Below are 22,434 nucleotides of genomic sequence, written 5' to 3' on the forward strand. Positions count from 1 at the left end.
CCTTCAGGCAAGAGGCAGCCCCGTGCAGTGCAGTTTGAAGTCTCTGTAGGCCATTGCTTGGTCTCGTTTGGCATTAGGCAGCCTAGTGTTGTGGTGCATCCTGGCTCAGCCTGCTGGGATCTAGAGTGGCCAAAGGCCACTGCATAGGCCACAGCTCAGCTTGGCACTGCAGGGTGCAGCCTCCCCAGGAGCCCTGGGTCCGAGGGAGAGGCAGCCCCACACCCTGGCACTGCCACCCCCTGAGCCCAGCACGGTGCCCTGGCCATGCACCCAGGGGCCCGGCCTCAGCCCCACCTCTGCACTGCCATGGCCCCACCCGGCGCGGCTGCGGGGCCGAGGCCAGGCCCGGACACGAGCCCGGCTGGGGCTACCGCTACCACCACCCCCACCCGAGGTTCTAGTTATAGCAGAGCAGCGCCTGGCGAGGTCCTTAAATACAGCCCGCGCCTGGCCCCGCCCTCCGGCCCCGGGGATTGGCCAATCCGCTCGGAACGCAGCCGCCATTGGTTGGAAACTCCTCCGCTGCTGCGTGCCCATTGGTTAAATCGCGGCGCGCTCGCCGCGGTGACGAGTTAAAAACGTGAAGCAGGAAGAGAGTCACGTGGGAGTAGCGGCGTTTCTCTTCCCGGCTGCTTCTGCCCCGCCCCTGGCTGCTGGCGCTTCTCTGATTGGCCGATCTTGGCCGTCTCTCGCTTTCCATTGGCCGAAGGGAGGAAGTAGGCGGGGATTAGCCGCCCCTTGCCCCGCCCCCCTCAGTCGCCATTTCGTTGCTGGAGCGGCCGGAGCTGGGGCTCGCGGGGTAAGTGCGGCTGAGGGGCGCGGGGCCAGGGCTGGGTCGGGTCCCGCCGGTTGGGCGCCGCGGTGGCCGTGCGGGGCTCCTGTCCCGTGAGCGGCCTGCGCGGGGGCCCGGAGCTCAGCCCGCCGCTGCGCTGGGGGCGCTGAGCGGCCGGGGCCGGGCCGGGAGCGTCGGGCAGCCGGGGCCGGGGCTCGCCGGGCCCCCGCGGGGTCTGCCCGTGCGCGCCTCGCGGACACCTGCCGTTAGCGCCCCGGGCACATCCCCGCCTCTCCCCTGCCCCGAGGGCGCCGCTCTGCCCTGCCGCGCCCCGCCCCGAGGCCGGTGTCAGGTCTCGCCGCGACAGGCGGGTTCCCTGGATCCCGGTTTCTGTTCACTCTGCGAAGGGACCGCGGGTGCGGAGTCCCGCTCGTGCAAGTGAACGGCCCGGCTCACACGCGTGGGTGCAACCTCCGTTCTGCTCACGCGCGTGTTACTCCCGGGCCCGGCAGGAGCCCGGGCTCCGTGTGGGAAGCGTGTGCCCGTGTAACGAGCCTCATGCAGACCCTGTGGCTTGCAGTCAAGATGACACGGCTGACAGGAGAACTGGCAGCTCCTAACTTTTGAGTGCTTGGCCTTGCAACCCAGCTAACTTAGGGTTTTGAATTTGGCCCAGTCTATCTACCGTTACAGCTGCACATCATCTGTCTTTACCTTTTTAGAAAACATGGGGAAACTATGTAGCAAGCCGAATCTTCCCTGGACGTTCTATGGTTTCTCTTCTAATGCCGTCTCTCTTCAGGTTTGCATAGACCTTGAGACTTCCCTGGGTACCCAAGTTTCATAAATTTGATGAGTTGTGGTGTTAGGAACAACAATCCTACATTAGCGTCCAGGGGCTGGACTTAATAGCCCAATCTTTTCTATCGCTAGCTACTTTAATTTTAAGGCAGAGAGGTTAAAAGAGTAGCCCATTGAGACTAGGGAGAGGCACATATGACTGAAGTATTGCAAAAGTGGCCCTAGCAAAGCACTTGCTGTGGTAGAAGCTGGCTTCACATGTGAATCTCTGTTCCGCAGTAGTCTGTTTTAACTTACTTTGTTACGGCTGGTAGTTATGGGTACAGCCTGAAGAGGACTGTGGTCAGATGTTTGGCTGGGTGTATGTTTTCTCCCGTGTGCTGTCCCAGCTCTGCGCAGACAGTTGGCACAGCAGACCTTCAGTGAACTGCCCAATGACCACAAGATCTGTTAAGGTACGAAGGCACCCCGCCAGGTTTATTGTTGATGAAGCACGGTAATAGCACCTGGCAGACTCTGAGGATGCAAAGACATGTAACTTAACAAGGGGAATAAATATTCGTGTCCATTTTGACTACACATACACTGACCTGGGAGAGCTATGGTTGCTGTATGTGGAGCTGTGGTTGTCCTGCCGGTCCCCCTGCATGGAGTGGTAGAGATGCAGCCCTGTATTCCATGTAGAATGTTGCAGGAGGACGTGGATGTCGTGAGGTGCTAACATGAAGTTTTCCATGGACTGCAAAGGGAGGTGAGCTCAGGATTGTTGAACCTGTAGGTCCACAAGAGTATGCAACATCTGTGCTTGCTGCCAGAGAAGACCCATTATAGAATCATAGAATATCAGGGTTGGAAGGGACCTCAGGAGGTCATCTAGTCCAACCCCCTGCTCAAAGCAGGACCAATCCCTGACAGATTTTTGCCCCAGAGCCATAAATGGCCCCCTCAAGGATTGAACTCACAACCCTGGGGTTAGCAGGCCAATGCTCAAACCACTTTCCTTCTCCATACAGTGTCCAATATTCACTCTCCAGGCCCTCTGCTCATGGTCTGATGTAGCACTGGCTTGTGGTATCTCACTCAACATATCATCCCAAGTCCTCTTCTTTCTTCTCCTTATCTGGCTCAAGTGTTCTGTGGGTGTAGATTGAGACCCCCTCAAGGTCACAACAGCAGTAGTGGCAGATAAAATACAAAGAGGTACTATTGTCCGTATAGTCACAACGGAAGGCAAAAGTTAAGGTTCAGAACTCCCTCCCATTGTTCCTCTGAAGTTTTTAACAAGACCTGCTTATTTGTATTTTGGAGTGCTTGTGCACCGCACCAGCCATGGTGGTTATGGCCCGCTAGGGGTGAGGGAAATGAGAGAATTGCTCAGTTGCATGAAATTGAGTGTAGGGCAATGCACTCAATACGAGCACTCTGTTCCACAGGCAGTGGTGGTTTTAGCTGATATCTCACTCCTGAGGGTAACAAAGGGACAGAGCACAGCTGCTGCTGGTATCCTGAAGCCATCTGGGCCCTGTACACTGCTAACCTGTTTCCTGCAATGGTGCTGCTGACATTATCACCAGTTGATGTGGGAAAGTGACCCCCTGTAGAGGAAGAAATAAGGCTGCCATTCCTAGAAACCATCAGCAGAGGATTGCACAGTACCTCCATGAAAGTTTAATTGAGATGTCTCAGGAGGATTCAAGGGATATATAGTCCTGTGTACATAAACTGTTCTTCATGACTTCCTCTCCTCACCCAGCCCTCCAACTCTCTAGAGGAATGAAAAGCAGATAACAATTCTGTCTCTTTGTACCACTACCTCTTCCACTGTGAGTAAATTAGTGAAAAGGTAATAACTCTGTCCTGCTAAGTTTGGGGCACCATCAATACATCATTGTAATGGGAAATGCACTCACACGTTCCTTCCCCTGCATTGGGCTCACCCATGCTCAAATGACTGGACTGAGGTAGAGTTGCAAACAGGTCCTGCCTTATGGCATGTCTGTGTCTCAGGCTCCTTGGAGGTATCTATGCTGGTGTGCAGGGTGGTGGTGAGTCCACCAAGTATGGCAGGCAGCTCTTTGTAAAAGTGGCAGTTCTGCATCTTGGCGCTGGATTGACTGTTGGCCTCCGTGCTGTTCTGGTCTGCCTGCCGCAGCTCCTTCGCTTTCATGCGGCATTGCTGCTGCTCCCTGTCATACCCCTTCTCCTGCAATCATCTCGTAGATGTCCACATTTCTACAGCTGATCCATAGCTGTGCTTGCAGAGCCTCTTCTCCCCATGGTCCCAGAAGATCCAATATCTTCTGTCTACTCCAGGCTGGAGTGTGTAGTTGGCATGGTCGGCCTGGCAGTTGCACACAACAGTGGAGAGCAGCTAGGTGTGCTTGCCAAGCTGGACAATCGGGACAAGGGATTTCAAAAAATTGTAGGGTTTCCAGGGTTTGGGGGGCGGGGTAGGGCTTCTGGTCTCTGTGACCCCAAGCAGTGCAGTTCACAACTGTGACCAGAGCAGTCAGTAGCAGGCATTGTGGGACACCTGCTGGAGGACTGTTAGGGTTGACATAGGTAATGCAGTGTCTATGCTTGCACTGTGTTAACTTAGTACATCGACCATGTGGCTCAACGCCGCTTGGGGGAGGTGTTCATTGTGTCGCCATAGGGGTGCTTACATCAGTGGGAGACACGTTTCAGTGTAGACACATGCAGAACTAGTTTTATGCAATGTGGCTTATGTCAACCTAACTCTTTAGTGCAGACCAGGCCTTAGCTGGTAAATTTGGTTTGTTCCTTGGTGTTAGCCAAGAAGGCAGCTGTCTGGAAGTCCGTGAGAAATTACTTGAATGCTCTGGGAAGGGAGTGATAAGACAGACTCCTTCATGGAGACTCCCTCCAACTGCCTGGCTATGTAATGACTGTCAGCCATGGGGTGCTGCTATTGAAACTAAATACAGCAAGAACTTTAAATGGGCATTGAAATGTTAGATGCCAAGAGCATACTGAGACACACCCCAGCCTCATCCCCCTTCAGGACCAGCCTCAGCTGTGTGGTTTCTCCCTCTGATGCCCATGCTCCTCTTCCCTGATTTGGGGTGCTGTGCACTGAGGTACACCAATGTTCAGTGCCAGGTAAGGCTGCAGCAGGACTGCCCATCCACCCAAAACTGTAAAAGCTTGAAAATAAGTTGGGGGGGGGGGGAAGGGAAGCCTACCAATGAGCCTAGCAGTGCGAGGACTATGTGACAGTCAGATGTGCTAATCTGATTGAATAGCATGAGGTCACAAGTAAGGTTACGCAATAGAGTGCGAGTTTGATGAAGTTGGAGTTCATGGTACAGTACCTTTGACCCCACACTGTCTCCCCCCATGGCACCCCTGCACCACAGCCCTTTGCCTGTTTTGTTTTTTTTCCCTCTCAGCCTGGAATTCTGCATTTCACCCCCCCTCAGGCTGAGTCTCCCCATTCAGCATCCATATGCCCTGAGCAGATCCAACTGGATTTTGGCCCCGGCTGTACACTTCTCTTGTGAGCCTGTAATCAGTATGAAAATGCAGTGACAGAACAGCCTCTTCAAAACAAAGTGGTTTTTATCCATAGTAGAACTGAGAAGAGGGTGAAAGAACAAAGCCTATATGTATATTCTCATACCTAGAGCTTGCAAGTTTCGGTAGCTCCCAGTTGGCTCAGGCATCCCCCCAGCATGCAGGCTGTTTCACTCCGCCTCAGCCAGGTCCTCAGGCAGTGTCTCCTTTTGAGTTTACAGACTGTCTTATCCATTTCAGGACTCCTTTGTATGTCCTGGGGCCCCTGCATCTCACCAGGCATTCGCTGTATTATCCTGTTACCTCCACCCCCAAAAGCATAGAAATAAGAAGTTATGTCCTGCTTCAGCCTTAACTGTCACAAAAATGGTTGGTTGGTTTTTATTAACACTGTGCTGCTGGAATGTGTTGGCAAAGACCACACTGCAGGAGCCAAAATCTCCCTAGCTTCTAAGACCGGCTTTGTTAATGACTCACTGTGTGGCTTTAGGTAAACTGCTTAGTCTCTCTCTGCCTCACTTCCCAGAGCTGTAAAATGGAGGTATGTACCTCAGATTGTTGTGAGGACTAATTGGCTTATGTTTGTGCAGAGCTCTGAAAATGTAAGTGCTACACATGTTAAATATTATTCCCATTCTTTAGATGTAATGTTAGAAATGGTGTAGACAGAATAAATAGCTATGTATCATTCACTTACTAAAACTTTCCTGGATTTATTTGCCTTTAGTGGGGGTTGGTCTCCAGAGACATGCCTGAGAGCAGGGGAGAATAAATGCCATGCATTGTAGGGATCGCGCGTTTCTTCGAGTGCTTGCTCATGTCAATTCCAAGTAGGTGTGTGTGCTGTGTGCACAGTTGCCAGAAGGTTTTTCCCCTAGCGATACCTGTCGTGTAGGTCCAGGCACCCCCTGGAGTTGCGCTGTATATAGGGCCCTGCCGACCCACCGCCTCTTCAGTTCCTTCTTACCACCCATGACAGTTATTGGAGCTGCATGTCTCTTCCCTTGTTTCAGCAAGCCTTCCTCTAGGTTTCTATTGCAGAAACCTGTAAATAGTTAGTTTAGAGTTAATGTTTTAGTAGTAATTAAGATAGTTAAGTTTCTGTTTGGGGGGGTATTTCCCCCCAATTAAGTTTTCCCCTCCCCAGAGACTGGGTTATGCCTCAGTCTCAATGATTCAAGCCTGTCACAAACCCATGCCAAAGGGTGATCCCTACAAATCCTGTTTGAAATGCCCCAGTGAATCCCATCAGACAGATCATTGTAGGATTTGCAAGGGATTCTGTCCTAGGAACAAAAAGGAGAGGGACTTAATCAACTCTTGGAGGCAGCCTTTTGGCCCCAGGCCAATTGGATCTGGCACCCAGCACCTCAGTGTGGAGTGCACCAGTCTCAATTAGAGAGGCTACAGTGCTGAGGAAGAACTCTGTGCCTAGAGACCCCCAGCACTGTCATTCCCTGGTAACTAAGTCACGTCTTCTGTGGCAGCCTGGCACCACTCCCATTCACCGGTGCCTCCCACGAGGCACAAGAAAACTGATAGAGGGCGCTCGCCCACGGTGAGACCAACTGGGGGAGAGAGCTTTAGCAGAGGGTGTCCCAAGCCGGGGCACCCAGCGCCTACCCCACCGGAGGCAGCACCATTGACTATGGGCCAGTGCCAGTGGACTTCCCCGTAAGGAAATGCCAGGTAGAGGAATAGGCTCTCCCTTCCACCCCCCAGACACGTTTGAGGCAACCAGGGACCTGACAGCCATGATGCCACCACAGTTCCCCACAAGGCAAGAGAAAGTGCTGGACACAGACCTCTGGCACTGCAATGTAGTGCAGCACCTTCCAGAGGCAAGCTGGACATGATGCGGCACCGGTCGCCTTTCCCGCGGCACCGCTCTCCAGCGCCATCCATATCCACACCGCCATGGCCTCCACACTCAGAGTTGCAGTCATCAGACTCAGAGGTGGAGTCGTAATCTCCAAGTATAGCCAGCACTGGTCAGAATTGCACTGCTACAGGCAGGAGACAGCGCGAGCTCCTCCCATGGTGCCTTGGCCAGCGCATGGCCCTTTTGGACCCCGTGGGCATACTACCGGGCCCAGGGGTCCTATTCCAGAAGCTCCCAGCCCATCACATCAGAAGGACAGGCTCCTCCACTATCCGGGGACCGTTTAGCACCGCCCCATGCCAAGGTGGATACCGAGATTGATGCTGAGGCCACTGTAGAGCTCAGCACCAAGCATGAGGACACCGCGTAGAGTGAAACTCACAAGCCAGAGGGTCAGGGGGGCCCTATATCTAAGGGCATCCTCATTTTCCTCCCCTGATGAGGCAGTGGCAGGGACATCAACCACTCTGCCCCCCCATGGACAGCAGGGCTCACCAGGAGCTGTTGCGAAGGGTGGCCCAGAACCTTGGCCTCCAAGTGGAGGAGGTGATGGAGTCAGTGGACTCCATGGTGGACATTTTAGTGCCAGAGGGCCCATCAAATGAGGCATTGCCTCTCATAAAGACTATCCAGGCTGCCACCAAAACTCTGTGGCAGATCCCTGCCTCTATCCTCCCTACAGCTAAGGGGATAGAAAGAAAGTACTTTGTACCCTCAAAGGGGTATGGTTACCTCTTCACCTGTCTGCAGCTGGGGTCAATGGTGGTAGCAGCTGCGAATGAGAGGGAAAGGCAGGGTCAAGCAGATCCCAACACCCAAATCGAAGGACTCAAAGAAGCTGGAGCTCTTCTGCAGAAAGGTGCACTCCGTCAGGAGGCTCCAGCTCCGTATTGCAACTTCAGCTCATGGGATACCATGACGCAGGTCAAGGAGTTGCTCCCCGCTGACTCTAAATTGAGTTTGCAGCGATTGTGGAGGAGGGCAAGGCACTGGTGAGGACCTCATTGCAGGCCGCCCTGGATGCGGCAGACTCGGCCATGCAAACCATGTCACCTGAGGAGTTGTTTGTGGGTGCATGTTGGCCCTCCCCCCAGAAGTCCAACAAACAATACAGGACTTGCCCTTTGAAGGCTCGGGGTTGTTTTCGAAGCAGACAGACTCCAAACTCCATAGTCTGAAAAATTCAAGGGCAGCATTGAAGTTATTGAGGCTGCGTACACCAGTCCCACAGAGAAAGCACTTTAAGCCCCAACCTCCCCTGCATTTTTACCTGGCACAGCAACATGCTCGCTCCTACCTCTCATGTATGTGGCATTCCTAGTCACGATAACTTCAGCCAGGAGGGTATCTGAGCTCAAGGCCTTGACACCTGAACCTCCATATACAGTTTTCTGTAAGGACAAGGCCCAGTTGTGGCCTCATCCAGCCTTTCTGCCTAAGGTCGTATCACAGTTTCATACAAACCAGGACGTTTTCCTCCCTGTGTTCTACCGTAAGCCACATGCCAACAGCTGGGAGCAAAGACTCCATTCCCTAGACCTCTGATGGGCATTGGCTTTCTATATCAAAAGGACAAAACCATTTCATAAATCAAACCAACTCTTTATCACAATAGTGGACAGGATGAAGGGCCTCCTGGTTTCATTGCAGAGAATTTCATCGTGGATCACGTGTTGTATTTGAATTTTCTATGTGCCAGCTCATGTGCTGTAAGTGCAGTCCATGAGGGTGCAGGCCTCCTCGGCTGCATTCCTGGCACATGTCCCTATACAGGAGATTTGCAGGGCCATGACACGGTTGTCGATCCATATGTTCACCTCGCATTATGCCATCACTCAACAGACCTGGGATGATGCAGCATTTGGCAGAGCAGTGCTTCAGTCAAGCAATTCACTGTGCTCCGATCTTCCCTCCTATGGGTCTGCTTGGGAGCCACCTACTTGGAATCAACATGAGCAAGCACTCGAAGAAAAGATGGTTACCTACCTTTGGTAACTGTTGTTCAAGATGTGTTCATGTCCATTCCAAGACCCACCCGCCAAATTCTTTGTCGGAGCAGGGCTGGCAAGAAGGAACTGAGGAGGCGGCAAGTCGCCAGGGCCCTATATGCAGCGCCATGGAGATGCAACTCCAGGGGGTAGCTGGACCGATAAGATAGATACCACTAGAGGAAAAACCTTCTGGCCACTGTGCATGCGGCCCGCACACACCTACTTGGAATGGACATGAGCAACACATCTCGAAGAACAGTTACAAAAGACCTTATGTTGTGCATAGATCACAGTGGGATTTTGGTGGTACAGAACATAGCACTCCATAGTCTGAGGTCTTACTAATTTGGGACAGTAACTCCATGCTCCTTTTAAAGAATGGGTTCCACCAAAAAGTGTCTTTGTAGAAAATCAAAAACTTTAATGCTTTTTGGCTCATCCTAACTTTCTTAAAAGTATTAAATAGTCTCTAAACTAAGGGATAGTCTTTGCTACTCTTCCTTGAGTCAGCTGCTGGGGATAAATGAGTATTGGTCCTTGGCCTGATATGGATAGTCCTAGCTTCTGCTTGTGTGAAGAGGAATTTTTCCCCCATAAGGGCCCAGCATGAGCTGCGGAGGGGGAGTGCAGAGCCCTGGGGTTGGGATGTACTCGAAAGCTGTGAACTACAAACCAAAATGGAAGCTGCCAGTAACTCGCACTCAAGCTCTGCTGCTCCTACAAAGTTGCTGGAGAAATAGAGGGAAGTATTTTTCCTCCAGAGAGACTCTCCTTCACTTGCTTGCTCTTCTCAGCAACAGCTGCTATTCATTTATTAGCACTTTCTATCTCACTGGCTGCTGCTGCAGCCTCCCTGCAAGTGTCTGGTCAAGGGGAATAGCTATGGGTTCATTTTGGGGCACTCTTAATTTTCAAATTTCAAATTGGCTTGACGCAGGAATTAATGTAGGGCATTTTACAGCCTTTGTCAAGCAGGAGGTTGGACTAGATCAGTGGTTCTCAAACTTTTGTACCGGTGACCCCTTTCACATAGCACGCCTCAGAGTGCAACCACCCCCCTTTATAAATTAAAAACCCTTTTATATATGTTTAACATAATTATATATGCTGGAGGCAAAGCAGAGTTTAGGGTGGAGGCTGACAGCTCATGACCCCCCATGTAATAACCTCCCAACCCCAAGGGGTCCCAACCCCCAGTTTGAGAACCCCTGGACTAGATAATCATAATGGGCCCCTACTGGCCTTAGAAATCATGAATCTATCAAAGGACAATTTTCCACACCATACGTTAGGACGTAGAACTCATTGCCACGTGTTGTTGAGGCCAACCAGCTATTTGGGTCCTAATCTGGTTATGGTTTTGTAAGCAGAAGGGCAGTCCAAAACCATCATGGGGAACAAACAGCCTGTTTTGTCAGGAGTTCATCTCTAGGTCAGCTAAGGAGTAGAATTTGTGCAAAGTTTGACAACCTCCTTTGTAAAGCATGGACACCCAAACTGGAGACACATCCAGTAATGGGGTCTCTACTGCTGTATGTACTGATAATAGCACCCCCTACTGGACTTGATTCCCCCTGCCTTACTGTTCATAGAGCACATTTGCTCCCAGCCGCTGCATCATCCTGGGGACTCATTCAGTTCATTATGCACCTTTGGGTGCCACAGTCTAACACATACAAAATATACCTTGATAATGAAAGGTTTCAAATCCCTGGGGAAACACTTTGTCAAGAGCTGCTGCTAACTGAAAGTGCTAGCGTGCAATGATTAGACATTGCAAAGTCAAGGTGCCATGTCATCGTCTAACCATGTCTTTAGTTTTATGGGTTTATTTTATATTTTCATCCTTAACATGGCTTCCCCTTTTGACAGCATTCTAACTTGCATGAATAGCTTCTTGTTTTCATGCCATCTTGGTCTTGCTTCTGATTAGAGGACTGGGCCAAAAGATGAGGTTCAACAAGGACAAGTGCAGAGTCCTGCACTTAGGACGGAAGAATCCCATTCACTGTTACAAACTAGGGACCGAATGGCTAGGAAGCAGTTCTGCAGAAAAGGACCTAGGGGTTATAGTGGACGAGAAGCTGGATATGAATCAACAGTGTGCCCTTGTTGCCAAGAAGGCTAATGGCATTTTGGGCTGTATAAGTAGGGGCATTGGCAGCAGATTGAGGGATGTGATCATTCCCTTCTATTCGACATTGGTGAGGCCTCATCTGGAGTACTGTGGCCAGTTTTGTGCCCCACACTACAAGAAGGATGTGGAAAAATTGGAAAGAGTCCAGCGGAGGGCAACAAAAATGATTAGGGGGCTGGAGCACATGACTTATGAGGAGAGGCTGAGGGAACTGGGATTGTTTAGCCTGCAGAAGAGAAGAATGAGGGGGGGGATTTGATCGCTGATTTCAACTACCTGAAAGGGGTTCCAAAGAGGATGGATCTAGACTGTTCTCAGTGGTACCAGATGACAGAACAAGGAGTAATAGTCTCAAGTTGCAGTGGGGGAGGTTTAGGTTGAATATTAGGAAAAACTTTTTCACTCAGAGTGGTGAAGCACTAGAATGGGTTACCTAGGAACGGGGTGGAATCTCCTTCCTTAGAGGTTTTTAAGGTCAGGCTTGACAAAGCCCTGGCTGGGATGATTTAGTTGGGAATTGGTCCTGCTTTGAGCAGGGGGTTGGACTAGATGACCTCCTGAGGTCCCTTCCAACCCTGATATTCTATGATTCATCATAACTGGATTGCTGTCTTCCCCTTGCATGAGATCTAGATCTCAGACTTACAGTCCCACCTACAGCATCTGCTTGTGCTACTTTTCAGTTTCTCTGAGACTGTAGTCAGTTGCACTCCTCAGATGGATGCTGACTTTAGTCTCCTATGGAGAGTTGTTTGTTTTATAAAACAAAAGTCTGGTGGCCTCCACGCACCAAACCAGGAACAGCACTGGCAGTAACTGACCTGCATTGTGCTGTCTCCTATACCAAGAGGGGATGATCATTAGGAGCTGCAGTGATTTGCCTCCCTGATCATGTGCTGATTGGATTTTAGGCTGAGCCTGCCCAGAGTTCCACTTGGGGCTGCTTGTGACATGGGTGCTTGACCTGTTAGGAATCGGGCTGAGATGATCAGTGTTTCAGTTGGGTGATAACTTCAGTTTGTATCTGGCTAAACTACATCATGGTGAGAGGCTCTAGTCCCACTGCCAATTGCCTGACAGTTTCCCCTGGCTGCTCTTCCTCCTATGAGTCATGTTTTTGTCAGGGTTTTAATTTGTACCTGGGGGATTTTGTACTTTCTCCCACAGTCTCAGGTGACATGCGCACTCCAAAATGTAACATGAGGTTTAGTTTAGTTTGAGCTAACAGCCAAAGTGGAAGCTAGCTGAGGATCTACCTCTTCCCTTTTCTTGCTTTCTCCCTTCAGAATCAATAGCATCCCGAACAGTAGATGGGAAAATAGCAAATCTACTAAGCCTTACACCTCTCCTGCCATCCCATGCTTGATTTCTGTGAATACTGCAGGACCCTCCTCCTGTGGCAGACTAAACCACCAGATTCTGGCTCTGTAGAAACCCTGAGTCACCTGCCTTTGGTTTCATTCACCATTGTCCTTTCTCAGTCCCCAAAGAGTGCTCTTGCATTGACTCCAGAGTTCAGAAATACTAATTGTGAGCTACCCATGAAGGCCTGGAAATCACAGCTTTCAGGGAATGAGCGTTAATGTTGTAGCCTATCATACCAAGCTGCTATGCATAGAGTTACCAAGGGGTTTAGTTTTAATAAAAAGTCTATTTGATTAGCACTCAGAAATGTCAGTTACTACTCGGACTGCCTGGGACAGCTAATGCTCTTGTCATAGAGGGGAAATGCATGATTCCTGGAACCCCCTCTCCACTGGGACTCCCAAAGTTGACTCTTGTAGTATTACAATGAGTAGGAATGTAGTTTGATTTTTTTTTTTACTCTGAAAACATATATGTAAATAGGGTTACAGCATACTCTGTGGTGCAACAGGGGAAAGAGATGTTTAATTCCAAGGTGCACCTACATTTTGCAACACAGAAGTCTCAGCTGATCACTCAACAGGAACCTTATCTGCCCCCTTATTCTATTGTTATAAATTAAAAACACACACCCACACAATGTGCTCTCACTTGTTTGAGCAGAAACTGTGTTGAAGTCAACCGGCGGTTAAAACCCTGCATTTGCTGAGCTTTTTCCTAATGGTAGTTAATTGAATACAGTGTCTGTATGCTGCAGTTCACTGCTTTACAGGCACAGTGCTGTGCACCTGTTTTAAATCTAATAAGGCAATGAGCAGACTCATTGCGGGTGTGGTTAGATGTTGGCTGCAGGTGTGTTCATTCGGGGTGCTGTCTCAGCTCTACGCAGATAGCGGAGATAGCAGAACTCAGTTAAACTGCCTGTTAAATCCACAGACCAGGTTTCAAGCGAAGGCACCTGGCCAGCATAGGCGGCAGGTTTGTATAATTTTTGGTGGGGCCCAAAATGGTGGTGCCCCCCCGCTCCCGCCCTGTAAGCCGATATAAAATGAAGCTACAACGCGTCAGCGCCACAAGATTACAAGGGTCAATTAAAAGTGGAAAGTCAGAAGCAGCACTTGCCTACTTCAATATACGGTATTATATTTTGTTGCATCTGTTGTGATGAAGTGGGAATGTTCTTAATATTTTCTCTGAATACTGTGTGGGTGCCTCAGTTTCCCCTGCAAGATGCCAACTGAAGGTGTTGGGGACAAAGAGATCAGGTGGCCTCCTTGTCCAGAAGAGACACAGAGGCCAGAGGAGGGAGTGTCAGTTTGGAGCTGGCTGGGGAAATTGGGAGAGACCCAGAACTTGGTTCTGGGCTCCCCACCCCCCAAGATGGACCTGACAGAGGGGTTCTGTTTTCTGTACCAACAAGCTCTGTTTAAACTGTGTTCCCGTCATCTAATAAACCTTCTGTTTTACTGTCTGGCTGAGAGTCACATCTGACTGCAGAGTTGGGGTGCAGCGACCTCTGGTTGCCCCAGGACCAGCCTGGGCAGACTCACTTTGGAAAGTGCATGACGTGGAAGGGCATGCTGAATGCTCCGAGGTCAGACCCAGGAAGGTGTAAGCTTCTTGCCCTGGAGACAGTATGCTCCGAGAGAGGAGGCTCCCCCAGAGTCCTGACTGGCTTTGTATGGAGATGTTCCAAAGCATCACAGCATCCCCTTCCACACCGTGCACTTCCCAGAAGTCCGCACAGGCACTGACACTCCCTCCTCCGGCCTTTGTCTCTTTTCCAGGCATTAGGAGGCCACCTGATCTCTCTGTTCTCCAACACCTTCAGTTGGCACCTTGCAGGGGAAACTGATTTGGGAGAAATGAAGTAAAAGCTGCCCAAACCGAGCTTGAGCACTCCTGAATTTTGAGGTGTTCAAATCTGGAAGGCAGGTGCTGGGGGTGGGAGAGGGCTGTGGGCTCCATGGGGGAGCATGGCAGCAACTGTCTGGAGCTGCATGGAGCCAGATACGCTGGTCTGAGTGGCACAGTAAGCAGTTTGGGGGTTGGAGAAGAGGTAGGGAGTTCCGGGGGGCAGTCAAGGGACAAGGAGCAGGGGGAGTTGGATGGGGCAGAGGTTCGAAGGGGCAGTCAGGGGACAGGCAGCAATTGGATAGGCATGGGAGTCTAAGAGGTTTATCAGGGGACAGGTAGGGGGTGCGGTCCTGGGGGGGGGGAAGTTGGGTGGGGTCTCAGGAGGGGGTAATTGGGGAACAAGGACCAGTGGGGCTTAGATAGGGGGTGGAGGTTCTGGGGGGCAGTTGGGGCAGAGGTCTGGGGAGGGGGCAATCAGCGGACAGAGGCTGGGATTCAAAGGGCTCTGGGCTGCTGGCAGCCGCGGGGATCCCAGAGCCCTTTGAATCCCAGCCGGGGCCGGGAATCAGAGGGCTCTGGGCTGCCCGCTGCAGCGGGGAGCCCAGAACCCTTTAAATCTCAGCCGCTGCTGGGATTTAAAGGGCTCTGGGCTGCCTGCAACCGCGGGGAGCCCGCAGCCCTTAAAAACTCAGCCGCGGCAGGGATTTAAAGGGCTCTGGGCTGCCTGCAACCGGGGGGAGCTGAGACCCTTTTAAATCCCAGCCGCAGCCGGGAATCAGAGGGCTCTGCGCTGCCCGCTGCGGCGGGGAGCCCAGAGCCCTTTAAATCTCAGCCGCGGCTGGGATTTAAAGGGCTCTGGGCTGCCTGCACCCGCGGGGAGCACAGAGCTTTTAAAATCCCAGCCGCGGCCGGGAATCAGAGGGCTCTGGGCTGCCTGCTGCAGCGGGAAGCCCAGAGCCCTCTGATTCCCGGCCGCGGCTGGGATTTAAAAGGCTCTGGGCTGCCCGCCGCGGAGGGGAGCCCAGAGCCCTCTGATTCCCGGCCGCGGCTCGGATTTAAAAGGCTCTGGGCTCCCCGTGGTTGCAGGCAGCCCAGAGCCCTTTAAATCCCAGCCGCGGCCGGGAATCAGAGGGCTCTGGGCTGCCTGCTGCGGCGGGGAGCCCAGAGCCCTCTGATTCCCGGCCGCGGCTGGGATTTTAAAAGCTCTGTGCTCCCCGCGGTTGCAGGCAGCCCAGAGCCCTCTGATTCCCGGCCGCGGCTGGGATTTAAAAGGCTCTGGGCTGCCCGCCGCAGCAGACAGCCCAGAGCCCTCTGATTCCCGGCCGCGGCTGGGATTTAAAGGGCTCTGGGCTCCCCGCCGCGGCGGGAAGCCCAGAGCCCTCTGATTCCCGGCTGCGGCTGGGATTTAAAAGGCTCTGGGCTCCCCGCGTTTGCAGGCAGCCCAGAGCCCTTTAAATCCCAGCAGCGGCTGGGATTCAAAGGGCTCTGGGCTGCCTGCAACCACGGGGAGCCCAGAGCCTTTTAAATCCGAGCCGCGGCCGGGAATCAGAGGGCTCTGGGCTCCCCGCCGCAGCGGGCAGCCCAGAGCCTTTTAAATCCCAGCCGCGGCCGGGAATCAGAGGGCTCTGGGCTGCCTGCTGCGGCGGGGAGCCCAGAGCCCTCTGATTCCCGGCCGCGGCTGGGATTTTAAAAGCTCTGTGCTCCCCGCGGGTGCAGGCAGCCCAGAGCCCTTTAAATCCCAGCCGCGGCTGAGATTTAAAGGGCTCTGGGCTCCCTGCCGCAGCGGGCAGCGCAGAGCCCTCTGATTCCCGGCTGCGGCTGGGATTTAAAAGGGTCTCAGCTCCCCCCGGTTGCAGGCAGCCCAGAGCCCTTTAAATCCCAGCCGCGGCCGGGAATCAGAGGGCTCTGGGCTGTCTGCTGCGGCGGGCAGCCCAGAGCCTTTTAAATCCCAGCCGCCGCCGGGAATCAGAGGGCTCTGGGCTGCCTGCAACCACGGGGAGCCCAGAGCCTTTTAAATCTCAGCCGCTGCTGGGATTTAAAGGGCTCTGGGCTGCCTGCAACCGCGGGGAGCCCAGAGCCTTTTAAATCCCAGCCGCCGCCGGGAATCAGAGGGCTCTGGGCTTCCCGCTGCAGCAGGCAGCCCAGAGCCCTCTGATTCCCGGCGGCGGCTGGGATTTAAAGGGCTCTGGGCAGCCCTGGCGGCGGCGGCGGCAGCGGCGGGGGGGCGCTCCAAGCAGGGGAGAAAAAACATTGGTGGGGCAGAGCCCCTGCTTGGGATTTATTCATGGGGCTAAAGCCCCAGAGCCCCATATAAGTCGGCGCCTATGCTGGCCAGGTTTATTGTTGACGAAGCACGGTGATAGCACCTGGCAGACTCCACGAGGCTACTAAGACTTGTCTGCCTGTGACCATAGAGGCAGCTCAGTCAATGGCGGGACTTCCCTCAGCTGACCAAAGACACTCCCTGAGATACATTTTTATACCCTGATACAAACAAGTTGGTACTGCCCCTTTGCCATAGTTAATTACAGATCCCCTGACGTCAATAGTTATCACCCATCATCTTGTACGTGTTGGTATGATCAAAACATCTCTATTCTGTGCTGTCATCCTGACCTTATCTTTTGGGAGGGGTCAGTGAAATTGCAAGCCCATTAGCAAGAATTTTTAATGAATCGGTAAACTCGGGTTGTACTGTACGATTGGAGAACTGCTAACATAGTTCCTATTTTTAAGAAATGGGGGCGGGGGAAAGGTGATCTGAGTAACTATAGGCCCGTTAGTTTGACATCTGTAGTATGTAAGGTCTTGGAAAAAATTTTGAAGGAGAAAGTAGTTAAGGACATTGAGGTCAATGCTAATTGGGACAAAATACACCATGGTTTTACAAAAGGTAGATCGTGTCAAACCAACCAGATCTCCTTCTTTGAGAAGGTAACAGATTTTTTTAGACAAAGGAAATGCAGTGGAACTAATTTACCTCGATTTCAGTAAGGCATTTGATACGGTTCCACATGGGAAATTATTAGTTAAATTGGAAAAGATGGGGATCAATATGAAAATTGAAAGGTGGATAAGGAACTGGTTAAAGGGGAGACTACAGCCGGTTGTACTGAAAGTTGAACTGTCAGGCTGGAGGGAGGTTACTAGTGGAGTTCCTCAGGAATTGGTTTTGGGACCAATCTTATTTCATCTTTTTATTACTGACCTTGGCACAAAAAGTGGGAATGTGCTAATAAAGTTTGCGGATGACACAAAGCTGGGAGGTATTGCTAACACAGAGAAGGACCGGGATATCCTACAGGAAGATCTGGATGACCTTGTAAACTGGAGTAATAGTAATAGGATGAAATTTAATAGTGAAAAGTGCAAGGTCATGCAAGTAATTGATCTTTGATTATTTGCAGATAAATATGCCCAGTGGTCTGTGAGGGGATGTTAGATGGGGTGGGATCTGAGTTACTACAGAGAATTCTTTCCTGGGTGCTGGCTGGTGAGTCTTGCCCACATGCTCAGGGTTTAACTGATCGCCATATTTGGGGTCGGGAAGGAATTTTTCTCCAGGGCAGATTGGCAGAGGCTCTGGAGGTTTTTTGCCTTCCTCTGCAGTGTGGGGCACGGGTCACTTGCTGGAAGATTCTCTGCACCTTGAGGTCTTTAAACCACGATTTGAGGACTTCAATAATTCAGACTTAGGTTAGGGGTTTGTTACAGGAGTGAGTGGATGAGATTCAGTGGCCTGCGTTGTGCAGGAGGTCAGACTAGATCGGGTAGGCAACCTATGGCACGTGTGCCAAAGGTGGCACACAAGCTGATTTTCAGTGGCACTCTCATTGCCCGGGTCCTGGCCACCGGTCTGGAGGGCTCTGCATTTTAATTTAATTGAAGCTTCTTAAACATTTTAAAAGCCTTATTTACTTTACCTACAACAATAGTTTAGTTACATATTATAGACTTATAGAAAGAGACCTTCTAAAAATGTTAAAATGTATGACTGGCACGCAAAACCCTAAATGAGAGTGAATAAATGAAGACTCGGCACAGCACTTCTGAAAGGTTGCTGACCACTGGACTAGATGATCATAATGGACCCTTCTGACCTTAAAGTCTATAAGTCTGAGTGTGTTCCTGTTATCCTTGGGGAATTTTTTTGTACCATCCTTGATATCAGGGTGTTCTGGTACCTCTTGATATTGGGCTGTGTTTGCATAAGTACTCTGTGACTAGCACTGCTTAGGAATGTGTATTTCTGCAATATCAGCCCTGTTCTTGCCAAATTCTGTGAGCAAGTCCTGCCTCATACAAGAGCTTATGTCTCAGGCTCTCTTCCTAATACAGCGGGGCTGGAGGAGAGATGCAATCATTAATCCTGTGAATCTGTATTTGGTGGTTAAGAATCATTCTGAGATTGCTTGTAAGCAGGAATTCTCCTTAGATGGAACACCTATGCAGAGATTCTCTTGCACAACACTGAGGCATGGGGAGGTGCTAAATTGATCTTTTTTTCTTAACAGAGAATATAACCAACTACAATGGGGAACGTCTTTGAAAAACTGTTTAAAAACCTCTTTGGGAAGAAAGAGATGCGAATTCTCATGGTAGGTCTGGATGCAGCAGGAAAAACCACCATCCTTTACAAACTTAAGCTGGGGGAAATTGTGACCACCATCCCAACAATAGGTAGGTTTTACTAATCTATTGACTCCATTAGAGATGTGTGCAGTAAGGGAACGTAATCAGAGATTCACAAGGACTTTCTGACACACCAATTTGCGAGCACTGTTGTGCCTTATCCCAGGTCATGTAGTGTGGGTAGAGAGTGGCCAGAGGAAACTGGTCCTAGAGCAGAGAGTTAAGACGTTTCTCTAACTTCACTGTAATGAGCCCTGATTCTAAAAGGGTCCGAAAACCTCGTCCTATCGCCATTGTTAAATGTTTGTTTGATTAATGGGATGCATGGACTGAAATTTACAAAGAGGTAATGTGGTCTAATGGTTCAGACTGGGGATTCGGAAATGGGAGATACGGGTTCTGATCCCAATTCTGTCAAAGACTCTAATCTTGGGCTAGAGATGTAAACAGTTAACCAGTAAGCATTAGGCTTACTGTTAACTGGCCCTTAACCGTTATCCCCTGTAGCGGGCCATGTGAGGGCCACAGGGCATGGCTGGGCCAGAGTGACCCAGGCCATGGTGTGTGGCCTGGTGGGGCCTCAGCAGACCCATAGCTCCTGCTGCCCTGCACTGGCCTGCCGTGGGAGTGACAGTAGTTACCCATTAACCAGTTAAATGATGCAATTTTAATCGTTTAACCAGTTAACTTTTTTAACCAATATTTACATCCCTACCTTGGACCAGGGTGGATTGATTTAAAACAAGGCAATTTAAATCACTGAGTGGAAAGCATCAGTTTTTTAAAATCACCTTTTCCAGTTGTACTTTTATTTTTTCAAAGAAAGGTGCATTCTCATTGGTTTATATAATCATTAAAACATGTTGATTTACAACTAAATAGAGCCTTTACACTAGATTTGGTCAATCTTTTTGCTACATAGGAGCATTTATTTAAGCAATTGTATAGCTTAATATTTTCAGCTTCTTATTAATTATACAATTTTAGTATGTTAGAAAATGGTGACTGATATACTGCTTATTAGATAATTAACTTTTCTCATGATTTTTGTCAAGCTGCATTAGGATGGCAACTAAAATTTAATAACCTGTACGTGCTGTTCTAGGTTTAATAAAACAAAACATTAAATTTTTGGGTACATAAATTTCTCATATCAAAACATGTTTCACACTTACAACTACATGATTTATTAAAGGAACAGGAGGATTAATTGTAGTCAGTGAATTAAACTGATTATTTCAGGTCAGCCTGGGAAAAATTCCAAATATGTGTAAGTGAAAGCAACTGGCGCTTAAGTTCCTACTTGCCTAAGTCTCTTGGAAATGAGACAACAGTCTCCTAAGTTATTTAGGCTGTTCTTCAAACTTTAAAACAACCAGATCTCATCCCCTACCTCCTTATTTTCATTCATAGTCTGGAAGAGACACAAAGCTTTCTCGTTTTTTCAACTCCCAATTGATTTCTCAGCTTCGAATGAATTAGTCCAAATTAAAAAATAAAATAAAAAATCTTCCTGTGCCTGCAAAAGAGGCAACTGCTGTTAGAAGCTGGTTTAGCCCTTCAACAAACTCTCTGGTTCCAGGTGCTTAGCTAGTGACTTCCACCAGTTCTGTAGAGTGACCTTTTAAAACATCATCAGCCAATACCTACTGCTTGAATGGTCCCCTCCAGCCCTGATCTCTGTTGTGGTCAGTATGACAGAGGTGATCATTTGATGCCCGTGTCATAGCTGCAGGTTCTTCTGCAGCAGCGAGGCATCTACCCCAGTACTCTGGGTTGAGACTATTAGCAAGAAAATGAGGCGGAGCAAAAGCATCATCCACCCGCTTCTTTACTGCCTGCTGCGTAACTCTGTTGGTGCCTCTGTCTTTCTTCACTGGCTCTTGAAGTTCTTTCCAAATTTCAACAGCATCAGCAGCAGAGTAGCAATTGTTCTGCAGTTTGTTCCGGGCTATAGAAATAGGTTTCAAGATATTCAGCATATCTTCTGCATTTCTCTTTAGCCCACTGACTACTTTGGCTGCAATAGTTTCCTCTTTTTGTCTCCATTTCCTTCACAAATTATCATCCGAGTAAGCCAGTTCTTAATAAATAGCTGATGAAGTGGGCTCTGGCCCACGAAAGCTTATGCCCAAATAAATTTGTTAGTCTCTAAGGTGCCACAAGGACTCCTCGTTGTTTTAGCTCAAAAGGGTCACTCAGTGAATTTCAACAAAATTTTCATTTATTCCAGGAGTTGTTCTGAAGTTTAAAAGATGCATCAAATGAGCACTGCACCCATTTTATTATAAGTTTCAGGTTCCTTTCATTCTCCATCTAGATTTCTTTTCCTCTTTGCTACATTTGCAGCATGACAAAGCTATGCACTTGACATTTGAATTTTTGTTCACAGCTCGTTATAGCTTTCACTGCTAAATCTGCTATACAGGCACTTCCTGATGTATCGGTTGTTTATCTTATAGAAACAACCCCATCTTCTGTTGCCACACAAACACATATTACTAATCGTTGTGTACATTGCTGCACCCATCAAGACTCAGATTAACGAATTTCCCATCAATGTGTTTTGAACACTTCCTTCTCAGACAGTGTATCCAGCAACCTTCCATCTCTGCCAGGTGGAGTGTACCCTGGTCGTAATGATTGAACTATGTCAATGAAATGTTTGTTCTAAAACAAGACTAAAGAGAAAAATTGTTCCATTAACCAAACACATTTTTCATTTAATGGCATCTGGCTGGAATTTGCTGGTCGTGCTTATGAACTCATCCATGGTTTTTCTGGGTGGTGATTTCTTTTTTTTTTTTTTTCCTTCTTCTTCTTCTTTTGGGACACTCAGGAAATCTACTGTCTGTGTTTAGTTACAGCTCTGCTGGTTGGACCAGCAGATGGTGAAGCTGTAGATATTTTAAATGATGAGCGTTCAATCCCCTTATGTCTAACCTAGACCATCGAAACAAAATGTTTAAAAAAAAAAAAAAAATCAAGATTCCTCCTACTACAGCCATTTGTATGACTGTTCAAATGATGTAACTTATTCTAAACCCAGTTTGATAGGAGGGTTAGATTTAAATAATCCTATGGGAAAATAAATCATATCTCGAGCAACATATGGAACAGATTATGAATTTTAAAAATTTAAAATTTGTTTTCAAAGTCCTAATAAAACTGTACTTTTGAAGAGGAAATCTTCCCCTAGGATGGTTGACTATGTTGACCAATAGAAGTCCAGCAGTGACAGTGAAAATGTAACCAATAAATACTCCTACAACAAACATTTTGAAATTCATAAGTAAGCCAACAAAAACACACTTATGACAATCTAAATAATCATTTACTAGCACTGTAAGACAGGGTTGGCTCTCCATAAGAATGGTGCAGAGATAAGTTTACTAACCAGTTGATCCAGATTGTTCAGACACATCTTCATCTTCAAAGTCATTGCCTTCTGAGGAGCGTT

General features: G+C 49.4%; 1 protein-coding gene across 3 annotated transcripts in view; it reads left to right on the forward strand.

The window, feature by feature from the left end:
* Nucleotides 1–568: 568 nt before the first annotated feature.
* Nucleotides 569–22,434, forward strand: part of LOC123356371 (ADP-ribosylation factor 2) — a 31,730-nt gene continuing 9,864 nt past the window's right edge. The window contains exons 1-2 of one of the 3 annotated variants that reach the window (XM_044999583.1): nucleotides 569–799; nucleotides 18,857–19,022. In XM_044999583.1, the coding sequence (XP_044855518.1) occupies nucleotides 18,875–19,022 (148 nt within the window). In that variant the 5' untranslated portion in view covers nucleotides 569–799; nucleotides 18,857–18,874. Of the gene's footprint in view, nucleotides 800–1,494; nucleotides 1,575–18,735; nucleotides 18,757–18,856; nucleotides 19,023–22,434 lie in introns of those variants that run through there. The other 2 variants (XM_044999584.1, XM_044999585.1) reach the window with 2 other exon arrangements.

Source organism: Mauremys mutica, chromosome 25 (genome assembly GCF_020497125.1).
Source record: "Mauremys mutica isolate MM-2020 ecotype Southern chromosome 25, ASM2049712v1, whole genome shotgun sequence".
Classification (NCBI taxonomy): Eukaryota; Metazoa; Chordata; order Testudines; family Geoemydidae; genus Mauremys; species Mauremys mutica.